Source organism: Tachypleus tridentatus, chromosome 1 (genome assembly GCF_004210375.1).
Source record: "Tachypleus tridentatus isolate NWPU-2018 chromosome 1, ASM421037v1, whole genome shotgun sequence".
In the NCBI taxonomy this organism is placed as follows: Eukaryota; Metazoa; Arthropoda; class Merostomata; order Xiphosura; family Limulidae; genus Tachypleus; species Tachypleus tridentatus.
In genome coordinates this window covers 129,872,714-129,887,770 of record NC_134825.1, presented here as the reverse complement: position 1 = coordinate 129,887,770, position 15,057 = coordinate 129,872,714, and the positions used below count along the sequence as shown (strand labels likewise).

The window sequence follows — 15,057 nt, the reverse complement described above, 5'->3', positions numbered from 1 at the left end:
CACAAAAGCCAGATACCAGTCTCTCTCTAGAAGAAATAAAAATGGTTATTTTTCATATCTCAGCTTTTTCAACGAAGCGAAATCGTATGTCTTATTGAAGTTTAACATACCTGGCAAGTTGTCTTTGAGCGGATATTTCCTCCCATCTCTCAGAAGAATTTTTTTTACTTCCTGACAAAGATCACGCCTTGTCAAGGGATATCCTATCTTGACCATGCTGACTAAGTATTTCACTAATACATTTTCTTCTGATATAAGCAGAATTGGCAGCCGATCTAAAGGACAAACTTCCTTCGTCTTCCCTTCAATCTTGTCTGAGAGGGTCATGCGGGGGACATTGAACCGCTTTGCGTTATCCATCTTTGACATACCGCCCCTGATGGCTGCAATGGCTCGTGCCATTTGCCCTTCATCGTACTGCCGCCTCTTCTTCCCGATAGCTAATTGGGATGACATCTGTAAAATTCAGAATAAGGGTTGTAGATTGAATCATATAGACTATTATAGAGCATTGATTTGCCCTTCATTCCCACGTTGTTTACACGCCACACTTGATTGCTGCTACAAACACGCTATATGTGAAAATTATCGCTTCCCAGAATTGGTATTGTAACTTAAATTTCATGTTGACATATGTTTCATTTATCTAGAACAATTAAATTGTAAATTGGGAATTTTCAGGATTTTCCTTTGATCTGCCAGGTGACGATATTACCCGAACACTGAATTTTTGGGTGAGTAATACCGTCGTGCCGGTCCTGTCACCTTTCAAGATTATTTGGCATGGCGGCTTCCAACAATCTGTTGTGCATTTTCTTAAATGAATAATGGCTAAAGTTTGTTGTTCTACTTTTCAGTTTTAGTAGAATATAAGTTTTTGTTTCACTGTGTCCCTTATGAACAGTGCTTATCAAGATATTTCCCATGTATCATCAATAGGTAAGGAATTATAAACCATAATACTCGCTCTGATGTATTATCACTCGCTATTTAACCCATATATTGAATCTGCAATGGTTAATAACTTGGCCTGGCATGGCCAGGTGGGTTAAGGCGTTCGACGTAATCTTAGGGTCACGGGTTCGAATCCCCGTTGCACTAAATATGCTCCTCCTTTCAGCCTTGAGGGTGTTATAATGAGACGGTCAATCCAACTATTCGTTGGTAAAAGAGTATCCCAAGAGTTGGCGGTGGGTGATGATGACTAGCTGCCTTCCCTTTTGTCTTACACTGCTAAATTAGGGACGCCTAGTGCAGATAGACCTCGAGTAGCTTTGTACGATATTCAAAAAACAAACAAAACAAAGGTTAATAATCTATAGCTAGGAGAAAGGCCGAATTTACATCCTGAACTGCCCTCGCGTAATTTTGACTTTGGGTACTCAACAGTGCGACTAGGCATCGGGAATGCATTGCTTGTGCTTACTAGATACTGCTGGACAGATCATAGCCGAATACAAGAATTAGAGCCAGTATTTTTTTATTGTTGTAAATATTCAGCGCAAGAAAGTATAAATTAACGTAATCAGGTTGTAAAAGGATAAAAAATAATCCCTGGTAGTGGGAAATCCATAAATCATCCTAATACCGCTCAATTTAGAGTAGAAAAAAGAAAATAACTACATTTAAATGCGCTGTAGATGAACTGAAAACAAATTTTTGGGGGGTTTTGACCAACATTTTTCACGAACTATTGCAGGTCATGATGAAAAGTATAGTCGCCCGAATGAAGAGGCGCACATACAGAGACGGTGGTTGTACGGCGCAGAACATTCTGTAATGTTTTCTTTATTACGACAATTAGGCACATCTTTGAATGACGATTATCTAGCAGTTGTATGTGTGAAAACTGATGCTCATTTTAATACAGTCAGCACTCGAATACCAATATTACATTAAGTTGATACTTAATATCCGGATGAAGACTTGCGTGCAATCAGTTATTTTCCGTTATGAGTTTACTAACTGGTCCAATAATTAAAAAAAGGAAGTAAATGGAAGGATGGCTAATATCAATCCTTCAAAAAAAATGCAAACAATATAATAGGAATGATGCAAATGTTACCCCTATTATCTTGCTTAAATTGTTATTGAAAGATTGGCATTAGCCATTTACTTCCTTTTGTTTTTCTTAAACGTTTTTCTTTACTTATTTGCTTGTATTTTTAATGCAATGTTTCAATAAACATAGGAAGGTTGTATTTATAACTAGGTTCTAAATACAATGAAGTCCCAACTGTATTATTTATTGTTTGTTATTGGCTGGGAGTTTCTATTTCACCCAGTATTTAAGATTTTTGAAGAAACGCCAAATTTCTGTATAAACAGTAATTTCAGGGGCTAATGAAAACACCTTTTACAATAGAATTATGGTTTGTTTTTCACTTACTACTGGTTATTAATAATACTGATAAAAACGGATACTCTGAAACTATGCCACCTCAGTGAAATTAGTTGACATTATTGTTTTGTTTTTGAGTTGTCATGTAATCAAAAAAGAAGTACAAGAAATTCAAATGTTTTACGATGATATTAATAGACATTCCAAGAATTTGTAACTTGGTCATTACATATATATTGTTATAAAAGGAAAAACTGCATAGTATTGTAAAGTTCTGATGACTTATTGAGAAGATATTTAAAATGTCGCATGGTGAACAATTCGAGCCATCTCTACATAGGCAATTTTACTGTTTAGTTGATATTCCAACACAGAAAATGAGATTACTTAACTCTGCATGTCTCTTGTTACGTTGATGTGTAAACTTTGATGTAGATAAAGTTCTATGAAAGCAGGATATTTTAAATTGCGAATTAACCCTTAATTTGACTTGTACATAACAGTATGCCAGTTTTTTTAAAATTGTGAAGGAACGTCATCGTGTTGAGATCTTAAATACACGTAAGAAAGAAATGCCTTAAAAAGCAAGGACATCTCGGTACCATCTAGTTTCATTTAATGGATGTGTTTAGTGAAAGCTGCTGCTACAGGTCGTAACAGAGTGTCAGAAATATTGAAGCAAAACAAGCACTAGCTGAGTCTGGCGAGTGCACATGGTTGTGTAATCTCAAATATGCGTAGTTAGAAAAAAACCTTTACCTGTGGATTTTCTATCCCAAATCTAAGGGGATTACGCTCAGTGATAACATGCTGATCGAAAATATCCATTGCTTTGGCCAAAAGATGAATGTCAATATAAACCTTTAATAAAGCAAAAGGAGGCTATATTTCTTTAAGGAGCAACACATATCTAAGATCAATCTTATTTTTTAAGGGTTATGGGGAGGTAACACCTGCAGATGTGGGAGCAGTACCTGAAAGCAACCAGAACTTTAAGTGAAAATTAGTGAACTGAGACCCCGTCTCAAACTTTGACAAAGGTGATCTGTTTTACATAAGAAAGCCCACATCTATTCTCGCCTCTGCTGCCGTAAAGAGGGAGAAGAAAATTCTTTCACGGTGTGGCTCTGTTTCAATGCTACTGGTACTCGTAGACCAAAACGGTTTGGTGGATTGGTAGAGGCTTTGATTTGTCCATGGATGAGACTATCTATACAACAAAAAACATAGACAACGTTAATCATGATTCTGCCTCAGCTTCAGAAATAAGGGTTACCACATCCTTTCCGAAATGGATCCACTGTAAAACGAAAAGACTCAAGTTTCTGCCTTCCACTATAACCAGCTACATATAACTTTTGGATGGGATGTCATTTCTTTATTCATGACCAAGTATAGTAAGAGATCGGTGTACCACATCAAAGACATCAACCAAGAATGATAGATTTGTATCGGGGCATCTTGATTGTGCATAACGCTTGAGATTCTGCTACCTTATGTCGTCTTAGTTATGCGCATTGTCAGGCGATTTTCCTGTCAGATGAACCCACCTCAAAAGCTGATGAGGGTAATGTCTCCTTCAATGAGCCGCGTATCGTGAGAGGACCCACAGATAATAGTTAGCCAGTAATCTAAAGTGGACCAAGATGTGGATGTTGGTGAAATTCTGAATGTTGTTGCCATTCTGGATCTCTTCAAAATGAAAAGGAAATATAGTGTCCCATCCTAGTTTGCTGCAGTAAATCTCAGTTACCATAATGCGCAACATAATAGTAGACTTCGTGATCTCCTATCTCGCTGAGAAATGCTAAACAGGGCTGTTTAAGATAAGCTTGACATTGTGAGAGACCTGAGGGAAGCTGAGAAAACGTGATAAGCAGAAAACAATTACAGACCATTTTCCTACTAAGTAAAGTGTGAAAATGTGCTTGATCAATCTACTAGGAACACGTAGCATGTACTTACTAAGGGATACTGAAATCTTAAGTGTGAAATGTAGGAAAAAATTGAAAACAATTTTCTTATTAAATGAAATGTGAAAATTTGTTTTAAGCAATATCCTAAGAACAGATAATAAAGATTTCTAGAGTTTGTTTTAGGGGCTCTTGCATATCATTAAACCTAATTCAACATTATATTGTGTGGCCATTGCATTTGACTTAAAGCTTTTCACGACTGCAATTTTATTGCACTTGTCCTATACTTAAGTGCAAGTAAGTAAAGATAAACTGTAATGATTACAAGTTCATGAAGCCACTGCCAATTATAATACTTGAACGAAATTGCGATTAATCGTTCCACAGATATTTAATGAAAACGGATATTAATTAAAGATTTTAGGCAGGCTAAACACATCATGTGTAAAAACAAAAAAAATATTAATTTGTTATTATGTGATTATAGTAATGATCATGATATTTGAAATATATATGATGTTCTGAAATTTTGTAACGTAATTGCTAACCAAGGACGTTGTAATTCCAACAGTTCTCTGACATAAAGTGAGGTAAAAGTTATTGTGCCAGCAAATTTTTTCATGTTTTTCTTATTTCTTGTGAAATTTTATAAGATTATACATAACTAATATAAAATGGTTATGGGCATTGTGTGGTGTAAACTGACTCGTATTTTAGTTATTTAAATACATATATATTCCTTTATAAATAACTTAACTGTGACAAACGTACTACAGTAGATGATTAACAAGGATGCTGTGAAAAAATTGGATGATGCAATAAACTTTTCTACCACTGGATTGTTTTAATACGTTAATATTCAGTTATAGGTGTTGAAAAACAATTGAGTGACCAGAATTAATAAAACATTACTGATTTTAAAATATGAATGAAATAATCACTTTTGGTATAGAATCAATGTTTGAAGAAAATGAAGCAAATGCATATGAAATATTTAAAGAAAAAAGACACATAACAACTTTTAAAACCGCTAGAGACTGCGAGAAATGATTACAAAAAGTTACTGTTGCGCGTTTAGACAACTATAAAAAGGATTTTTAAGCAGTGTCTTCAACATTTCATTGTAATTATGACTTGTTGATGGTTATAGTAGCGAAACAAAGACTTCTGTTAGTATATTACTACTTTATGAAACAATACCCCTTACCTGTCACAAACTTTACTTTTTTCTCTGATATTTAAAAACAACAACAACACTAAGTATAGTAACTCAAATAGGTGGTTTTTGAAATGCGTGTGTACATGATCACTTATTTTCTTTCTTTTAGTGGCCATCGATTTGATTGTTCAAACTATTCGCGACCTTCTTCAGAGCCACTCTCGGTTTCAGATTCAAGGTATAAATCACGATAGAAGGATCGTTAGATCGCGCCACTACTCTGACTCTCAAGTAACACGGCCTCATTGACATATTTTAATTTTAAGAGTGGATGATATATCTTTCTCAAATTCTGTTATACATTACGAGGTGACGGAGACAAGGATTTGACATATTGTGAACTTAAATTAAGAAAAACAGATCAGTTTCAACAGATAATTAAGTTTGTAATTAAAAAAATTAGATACTGGTTAGATACAGTTATTGTTTAATGTTTAAATATGTAGTTTTACATGCTTTGGCTAGTCTTTAATAATAACGTCACTACACTTTTAAAAATATTTTATTTTTAATATTATTGGTGCTAGATTTAGGCTTAACCGTATGTATTGTTACTTATAATTCGCAAATTATTTTCCTAACAAATTTATAGAATTTTCGATGTTTCATATTCCCGAGAGCTGCAAATTTGAATTATATTTTTTCGAAATTAAAAATATATAACATATGAAGTTGATGTTTAGCATATGTGTGTGAAAAAGGAAAAATATTATTTTTTTATGTTGTAGTCGTTTCTTAAAACAGTATTGAGATTCTCGCAACTTACAGTCTCATGTTTAAGAGCTTAGTTTAATTATGCTTAAAGAAGAGTAGTATTAATTACTGAATTCTAAATTTAAGGTCTTCAGAGGAGTATCTCTCTTTTCTGTTTCATACCTTTAATATTTTCTTGTTACACGATATGAAGCACTGGCAATAATAAAGTAATCAAAGAATAATCATATGCATCTAATAATGCACGGGTGTATTTCGAATAATTCTTACTTATGGGTGTAACTAAAAATAACGTATTTTTTATTTCTTTAAAACTTCCAGTCATTGATTGTGTGTATTGTGTAATTAATGTATTACATGAAAATAACATAGTTACAGTTTCGTTCCTCCAGACGTTCAGTGGCTCAGTTTCAAGCCTAAGGGGTTACAGTGCTCAAAATTGAATTTCGATACTTGCGTTGGGCAACACACAGCTAAAACATTGGGTACCATTGTGTTTAGCAACAAACAAACAAAAGCGCTACTCGACTATTTCACGAATTAAAGTTTGACTATAATAGGAAGAAATACGTGTAGCTTAATCTGGTGTGAGATGATCTCAGTGAAACCTACATTAAACTTGCGCGATATCAGGAGAGTAGTAGCTCACGGATTTTACAAAGTAGTCAATAAATTAATACGGCATCACTAAAACAGAATGAGTAAATTATTTAACAGTCAAGCTCAATCTTGTTAGAAGCCATCATCTAGACCTTAGCTATTGAAATTATAATGAACAGATAATGGGATTTTATAAAAGTTAAAGTACAGAATAAATGCTGATTCGGTGAAATAGGTCAAAAGGGCTGTTCGAGAAGATAAACCAAGTTGTCCTCTGAGAGTAGATAAAAGTTACGAAAACAAACAAACTCAAATAAACATTGGAAAACTTTAACATCATAAATCAACCTATGATGAAGGAATGTACCTTATTATTATTATTATTTCGCAATGCAACACGGACATGAAACCACCCTTTTCCTCTGGAAAAAATACCAACGTTACTTTGTATAATATATACCACGTTGCTCAACATGTGCAGTATGCCCGTTACTCCCAACTTTTCCCAATCCGACCCTCTTAAAAAGTATTTGAAGATTCCTGGTATAGTTCGTATATTAGTATCCATGGTTATTAATCCTCGGTTTAAAGACTTAACCTTCTCGGTTGTAGTTCAAAAGACGATTGTTACTATTCATATCTAAAAGAATGTAGTGATAACTTGAAGAGAGCATTTAACATCGTCGACCAGTTAAAATAAACTGTGCATTCTAACTTCCTTTTACAGATTTAGGAGAATTCTATACGTATAAATCCTCCAGTTCGAAGGAAATAAAATTATATATCGTTCTTGATGAAAGTATTAAAAATAAAAAATATGTTATTTGTGTTCGTGTTATTTTTTATAATTTATATCTTAGAATATTTAAGTTGGAAAATAAATTGTTCGCATGGTTGATGGTCAGAAATTAGTTTATATTTCTCATGTGTACAAAATAGTCTTAACAAATATTTTTGTGATATAAAACACATTCTTTTGCACTGAATGTTTTTCTTCGTACTTTTAAAACTAAGTCTAAACATATTTAAAAAAAACATTGCAAAACTACTGCATTTTTAAGCGTACTCTTGTTTAAATTCAAACCGAACGTTCATTGAGTAACAACATTCAAGGGTTTCGTTGAGATACATCTTTTATGATCTGGGATTTTAATGAAATTATGAAATTAACACATGACCTGTGGCCACAATGGCAGATTAAATATGATAATTTATTGAAGATTCTCTGTGTCAGCCATAAACTTGAAGATTTATAAGTTCACAGTTTGATCCCGCGATGGACGGCGCCGATAGACAATTCTGCAACTTCAGCTTAATAACATGGTAAATAAATGAATGAATAAATCTAAGTGATTCAATTATCACAAATGAAGTAATTTATGTTTCAAATTAATTATGCTTTAGGCCTTTCTTTATTATTTGTTTTAAATAAAATGACTTTAGTTTATGTTAGTTATTATAATTTATCTCGGACGAGTCTCCGATGTTATGTGCGTTACATATTATGATTTGAAATAGCCGGAAATTTGAATTTGTATTTAGAAGTTAATTAAATGTCGACACGTATTAAATTTAAGATATTTCCCAACAAGATTGATACACACAATTTTTTTCTTAACGCAAATTCCGTGGACTCAACAGGTAGCCTGGTGTCACTTTGCTATAGGAAAACACACACACACACACATTTAACACAAATATATTTTATATACAAAAAACAGCAACATGCATAATAATAGTTATTAAAAATGTTTGGTGTGATGGGGTATCGAACCTTCAGATTACGAGACGAGCGCACTAACCACCAGGCCACATACTTTAGGGCTCGAAACAGAAGTTCGTTTATTTTTAATGCTGTACTATAGCACTCATACGTATATCATTCTATGACACTTTACTCATTTAATTCTTAAAAGAAAATCTTGAAATTTTATTAAGTTTGGCTTTCATCATAACCTCAGATAGATAGCCCACTTTTCGAACTTCGTACAAAAAAAAGCATTTTAGCGAAATCTAGACTTAATACTCACATCAATCAAAGCACCAAACTAACAATGACATGTACCTGTATAACACGTGATTACAGAGAATAATCAGTTCATAGTTGTACTACTAAACATTAAAAAACTGATAAGTAGTTATCTTCCACAACATTACAAGTTACTTTAGTATAAAGAAAGGCACAGCTGCAAGTTCGATACACCGTCACACCAAACATGCTCGCTAAAATATCTGTTAAAGCATTTTTGTTAATACTTTTATCTTTATTCCAGAAAAATCCTTTTATTTCTTTATTTTAAATTTACCTTTCTAATATAAAATACTTGAAACTTTGAGCCATACTTTTAGTATATGAATTCTAGTTCTATCCCGAATATTTGAAAGTTAGAAAAATCTTTTTTTTTTTTTTTAATCGTGACTTGTTTGTTGATCAGTATATGGCATGAGCTGGATGCTTCCGGTTATGTGTGCGAAGGTGCAAGGTTCGTAATACGCTATTGCGTTGAACATTTTTGCACTTTGAGCTGCGGGGACATTGTTACCTTGACAATCAATCGTGAAATTCAGTTGAGAGAAGTAATATAGGTGACAGGTGCTGCGAACTAACTATCCTTTCTCTGGTTAGGAATCCTAAATTATTAGCGGCAATTAGCGAACTTAGGGATCGCTGATTTGTTTGTTTAGCTCATTAGCAAAAGAATGTACTATTCAAGTTGAAAATATGCATGAAGCACTTAATATGAGACTATATGCATTTGTAAGCGATTGTTTTATTTATCCATATGGGATGCGGATTGGCCCTGGGGTGAAGCTCTGAGTTATGGGTTTGGATTTGTGTGAAACGACAAAATATTCTTTGCAATTTTAGTTGTAGGTACATTATTAGAGTGATGTTAATTCCTTAGATGGATAGTGTACTTCTAACTAAGTGCATTTGCTCTGATCACAAGTTCAAAATTAGGGACATAGTCTTAATAATTTACTACAAATACTAATATTACACAGAAAACGTAAAATAACATTTGATCCACACTCTTTTGGTTCTGTTGTCTACATTAATTTAATTCCAGAACTTTCAAGACTTGTATTAAGACATTGACTACGTCTTAACTAAATGTTACTTGTACCAAAGTCCTCCGATGGAACAGCGGTAAGTCTACGGACTTACAACGCTAAAATCCTAGGTTCGATTCCCTACGGTGGGCACAACAAATAGCTTAATGTGGCTCTGCTTTAAACAAACAAGTTTATAACAACCATTTCTGAAGTGTTGAGCGATAGTTGTAATTAATAATTTATTGGTAATAATACAAAAGGAAGGTGAAGTTTTGTAACAATAACTGTACAATATTTTCTAAATCTCTTCATTTTGGTAACCACCTGTGTTGTATTTAACATGCCATTGTGTTTTTTTTTTCGCTGATTACTCGTACCCTTCCAATACCGAAATTCTAAGGCCCGACATGGCTATGTGGTTAAGGCACTCGACTCGTAATTTGAGGGTCACGGGTTCGAATCCCCGTCACATCAAACATGCTCACCCTTTCAGTTGTGTGAGCGTTAAAATATTACGATCAATCCCACTATTATTTGATAAAAGAGTAGTCCAAGAGTTGGCGGTGGGTGGTGATGACTAGGTGCCTTCCCTCTAGATTTACACTGCTAAGTTGTTAAATTAGGAACGACTAGCGCAAATAGCCCTCGTGTAGCTTTGCGCGAAATCCGAAATAAACCAAACAGAAATTCTCTAAATAAATGATCGTAATTACGTTGTCGTTATTTTCCAAAAAGAAAAAAAGGAAAGTAAAAATGTTCCAGTGTTGTTATTGTAATAAATAATGTTATTATAAACGACGGTTGTTGTCATTTAACGTTTTTTAATATTGGACACCATTAAAATTGCGTTCCTTTTAATCCTTTTTTTCTAAAGTTTAAGACATATAAATTAGAAAATTTGATAAAAAAAACGTCACGAAATATGTGTGCACAGTGTCTTTGTGTTTTGTCTCGAACCTCAAGTAACTGTCGAATGTTTTAAAACCAACTTACATCACAAAATACGTAGTTCTGTTAATATTTGATCAATTACTTCAATAATAAAAATTAAGTTTCCGATTTTATTCTTAACAATAACTTACTGAACAAAAAATAATTTATTTATTTATTTAATTCTTATAGGAACACAAATCTTAATAACAAGTTATTTTCTGCCCAACTTAGCGATCGTTGTTTGTTTGACAAGTGTAAACAAAGATGTCTGCCACCAAGTATGGCTTAAGGTCATTAATTAACAGGTATTTACAATAAAAGAATATACTCTCACAACGTCGAATTGAAAAATAATTATTTATTTAATAACCCTTTTGTGTAACTGCTCTTCATCGTGAATGACAGGATCTATTCTACTGTTGAGCTAGTTTTTTAATGTCTACAATGACTGGTAGAGTTTCAAACTATATATATTATATTCCTATATCTCCGAGTTAAGAACTGGTGATAAATAATTAGACTATTCAAGCTTTTATTCCAAACACTAAATGCAGTGGCGTTTCTAGCATTTTTAATTTAGGGGAGGGAAGGAGCAGAAGGGAGTCAATTGTTATTAAATACAAAGGATTTTTTTGTTTTTTAAAGAAATATCTATTTATTTTGTGTTTATAAAATAAGGTTGCCTCAGACTATCTTTATATAACTTCATGGCGGTCTAATACTGTCTTAAACTATTATTACTCCCCTCTTACCAGGTCTCATCTGTTGAAAATTTTTCGGCTTAAATATATAATATGAATATTCCTCCTTTTACCCTTTAGTGTGAGTGTAAATCACATTGTAGGGGAAATTGAAAAGACGAAGTCCTCTTATCCTAGAAGAGGAAGGGGCTGTTTCTAAAAATAACTTTCCATTTAGGCTAAAGTAACCATATGGCGTAACTCAACCAGAAAATGGGTGGTGGTTCTTTACAGATTTGTTACGCTATTGAATACCTATAGTTAGATTTTTTCTTTTCCTAAATGAGCCAGGGTGAGAGTGCTTATCATTCTTTAAAATTCCTGTATACTTGTACCAAGAGCATGCCATAAGGGTTCTGTTTGAATGAACATACTGATAAAATTTAGGGTCCTGAAATAACTTTCATGGTACTCTATGCAGTGTCTTAACTATATAGAAAGAAGCTAGCAAGGAGCTAGCATATGGTATCTGTATGTGCTAGAAGAAATCAACTTAATAGTACTCCACAAATAAACCTTGACAAACACTATATATTAAGTTTTGTTGTCATGTCAAGGCCCAGAAGAGAAGAGAGTTTGCATAAAAGTTTTACGTGATGCTAGATCTTGAGACCGAGACAGGTAAACTTAAAAATATGAAAGGAAGAGGCAAAACACCTAAATGCAATAGTACTAACGTTAAGTATCTTTGTTTAAGCAACTTTCGGGACAGAAGAAAAACTGCTACTGATCTTTAGCATGAGATAAACAACCATGTACTAAATGACAGAAAAGTGTTCAGATCTACAGTATCAAGAAGACTCGACAGGAATGGAATATCTTGTTATGTAGCAGTTAAAAAACCTTTACTTCGATTTCTAAATATTGTCAAGAAATTGAAATTTGCTAAAAAGTACAAAAACTGGACTTTGGTACTTGAAAAAGGGTGTTATGGACGCATGAGTGCAAGTTTGAAATATTTTTTTCAAAGTGTACGTTGTACGTCTGGTGGAAGAAGGGTGAAATATACTTCAATGCATAGCACCTACCATGAAGCATGGGGAAGGTAGTGGGATGGTTTAGAGGTGTTGCTCTGCTGAGACGACAAAAGATATTTGTAAAATAGATGGAATAATGGACCAGAGCAAGTACCATCTGATTCTGATCCGTCACGGTAGAACCAGTGGTTTGCGTGTTATTGGTAAAGGATTCTACTACCATGAAGATAATGACCCCAAATACTCAACCAACCTATGGAGAAATTACTTAGCTAAGCAAAAAGCTTCATCATTCAGGTGATGCAGTAGCTCCCACAGAGCCCTGATCTCAACACATTTGAGCATATCTTGGATTTGGTAGATCCAAAACTTGATAGATCAAAATTTACTTCCAAATAAACTTTGTCGGAGTATATTAGACATACCTGGAGTAAAATCTCAAAGGATACTTTGATTAAATGTGTTTCAATAATACCTGAAAGACTACCAAGAGTTATTAAAGCAAGAGGGGAATATACAAGGTAATAACTCAAGCACTTTTGGTGAGTTTCGGTTGTACTAAATTTAAATATTTCACCTTTGATTTTCCTTCCATTGTTCTTTGAAAGCAGCTCCAACTGTAATTTTTTATTTTGTTTTGATACTTTTACACAGTACTGTAACTGTAGATGAATATAAAGCAGTCGCATCATAGATTCATAGTTAAAGATAATACTATTATTGCATACTTTATAATGAGGTCTGGGAAAATCTATTGATAACATTTTGCGACTATCACTCAATTATTAAAGGTTAGGATGATCATTGATTTCAGTACATGAAAATTGAAAGAAAATAACATTCTTTTCCAAATTACAGTGTGTAATTTCTACCTGATTATCAATAGTCAGGTAATTGAAAGACTGTTGAATGAAAGAGTATCATTATTCCTTGCCTCTAAACCGTTGAGCAGTATTGAAAGTATAATGTATGCACTAAGCTGCAGTTTTACCACTCTACTATTTTCAATGCTATAACAATTAGTTGGTTATTTACAGTTTGTACAATCACTGTCTGCAAAATCATGGACTGAAATGAAATGATATTCCTTGCTTACAAAGTTATGAAAGAACATTGAGATATAATGCATTTTTACTCGATTATCAACACTTAGGAAAACTGTATGATTCTAAAATCAATGATTGAAAGGGCATTGTGATCCTTTGCTTTCTGAGGCAATGGGTGAATTCTATGATGCAAATCGACATTTGATGTCTTGAGAAGATCGTTCCATCTAGCTGAGTGGTGAGAATTTTACAGAACATAACACCTGGTGCTTACTAGATTTAGCATCTATCTTGGAGGAGGATGTGTCAGACCTATGGTAATTGTGAGGACCCGGCATTCACTAAGTACGTATTAGAGTTTAATAGTAAATGCACAAATATCAGTAAATAGATTTTACTTCTAAAGCTTTTATTAATCTGAATTTTATCAGTGACATATTTATATCATGAAGCCTGAAATAGAAATGAGATGAGTTTGGAGGCCTCTGGATGGCATTATATCACTAACAATTATAATTTTATCATGTAAATTTAACCTTATGAAAGTGGACGATGACAAACTATATACTAGGAGAGTACCTGAAAATAGGTGTAAGTATAGGTATATAGCATTATAACTTTGTAATCAAATGTATATGTAGCAGGATGTGCATGTTGAGCAATTACATTGTTTAGAAAAATGAAAATAAATGAAATATTTACTGAAAGAGAATGTTAGTACCTAATAATAATGAGAAAAAAAATGAAGAAAGCATGGAGACAAAGGATTTAACAGCATCTTAAAGATCTGGTGAATATGAGATTAACTGTGATGAATACCTAGAAAATATTATTATAAAAACATAATGTGCCTGTGATTTTCATTAATGCTGACAAAATGTTTTAATTTGACTGTTGAAGCATTCTGCAGGAGGTGAATTTTTCATGAAAGGTGTGATAATAACAAAGGTACTCACACTAGGCAAGAATGAGTTTTATTTGTTGCTTCACTGAACATTTTTTAAACTGGTGATTATATTGCAATTTTTTCCTGGTTTTCCTTATAAGAATAGTACAAGGATATATCAAGTTAAGATATTAATGAGCGCGTGACACTTTTAGTTGTATTAGGTTGTCCAGAAATAAATGTCAGAATTCGCACGATAATATTTAGAAGCTGAATATTGAGTAACTTGTCGTTGGTTGGTTGGTTTGATCTAACTTTTGTCGCTTACAAGGTGTCTTGATTGTCTGCTGTTTCAACTCTACACAGAGTAAATTTCGCAACCCCCAAGACAGCATGGACAAGAAGGACTTTCATTTGATTTTCCTCTACGACTTCAAACTTGGATGAAAAGCTACTGAAACTACACGGAACTTCAACACGCATTTAGCCTTGGATCTGTTACTAAACGTATAGTTCAGCGTTGGTTCCAAAGGTTTCGACATGGAAATGAAAGTCTTGAAGATCACGAAGGTCGTGGAAGGAAGCCGTCCTTAGATGAAACACATTAAGGGAAGCAGTTCAGATAGGC

General features: G+C 33.5%; 1 protein-coding gene across 3 annotated transcripts in view; it reads left to right on the top strand.

Annotated features, from left to right (window-relative positions):
- Window positions 1–15,057, top strand: part of LOC143223672 (uridine-cytidine kinase 2-B-like) — a 90,013-nt gene that overhangs the window by 65,690 nt on the left and 9,266 nt on the right. For 2 of the 3 annotated variants that reach the window (XM_076451925.1, XM_076451926.1), the window contains exon 7: window positions 5,586–5,707. In XM_076451925.1, coding sequence (XP_076308040.1) covers window positions 5,586–5,707 — 122 coding nt within the window. The remainder of the gene's footprint in view (window positions 1–5,585; window positions 5,708–15,057) is intronic. The other variant, XM_076451940.1, reaches the window with a different exon arrangement.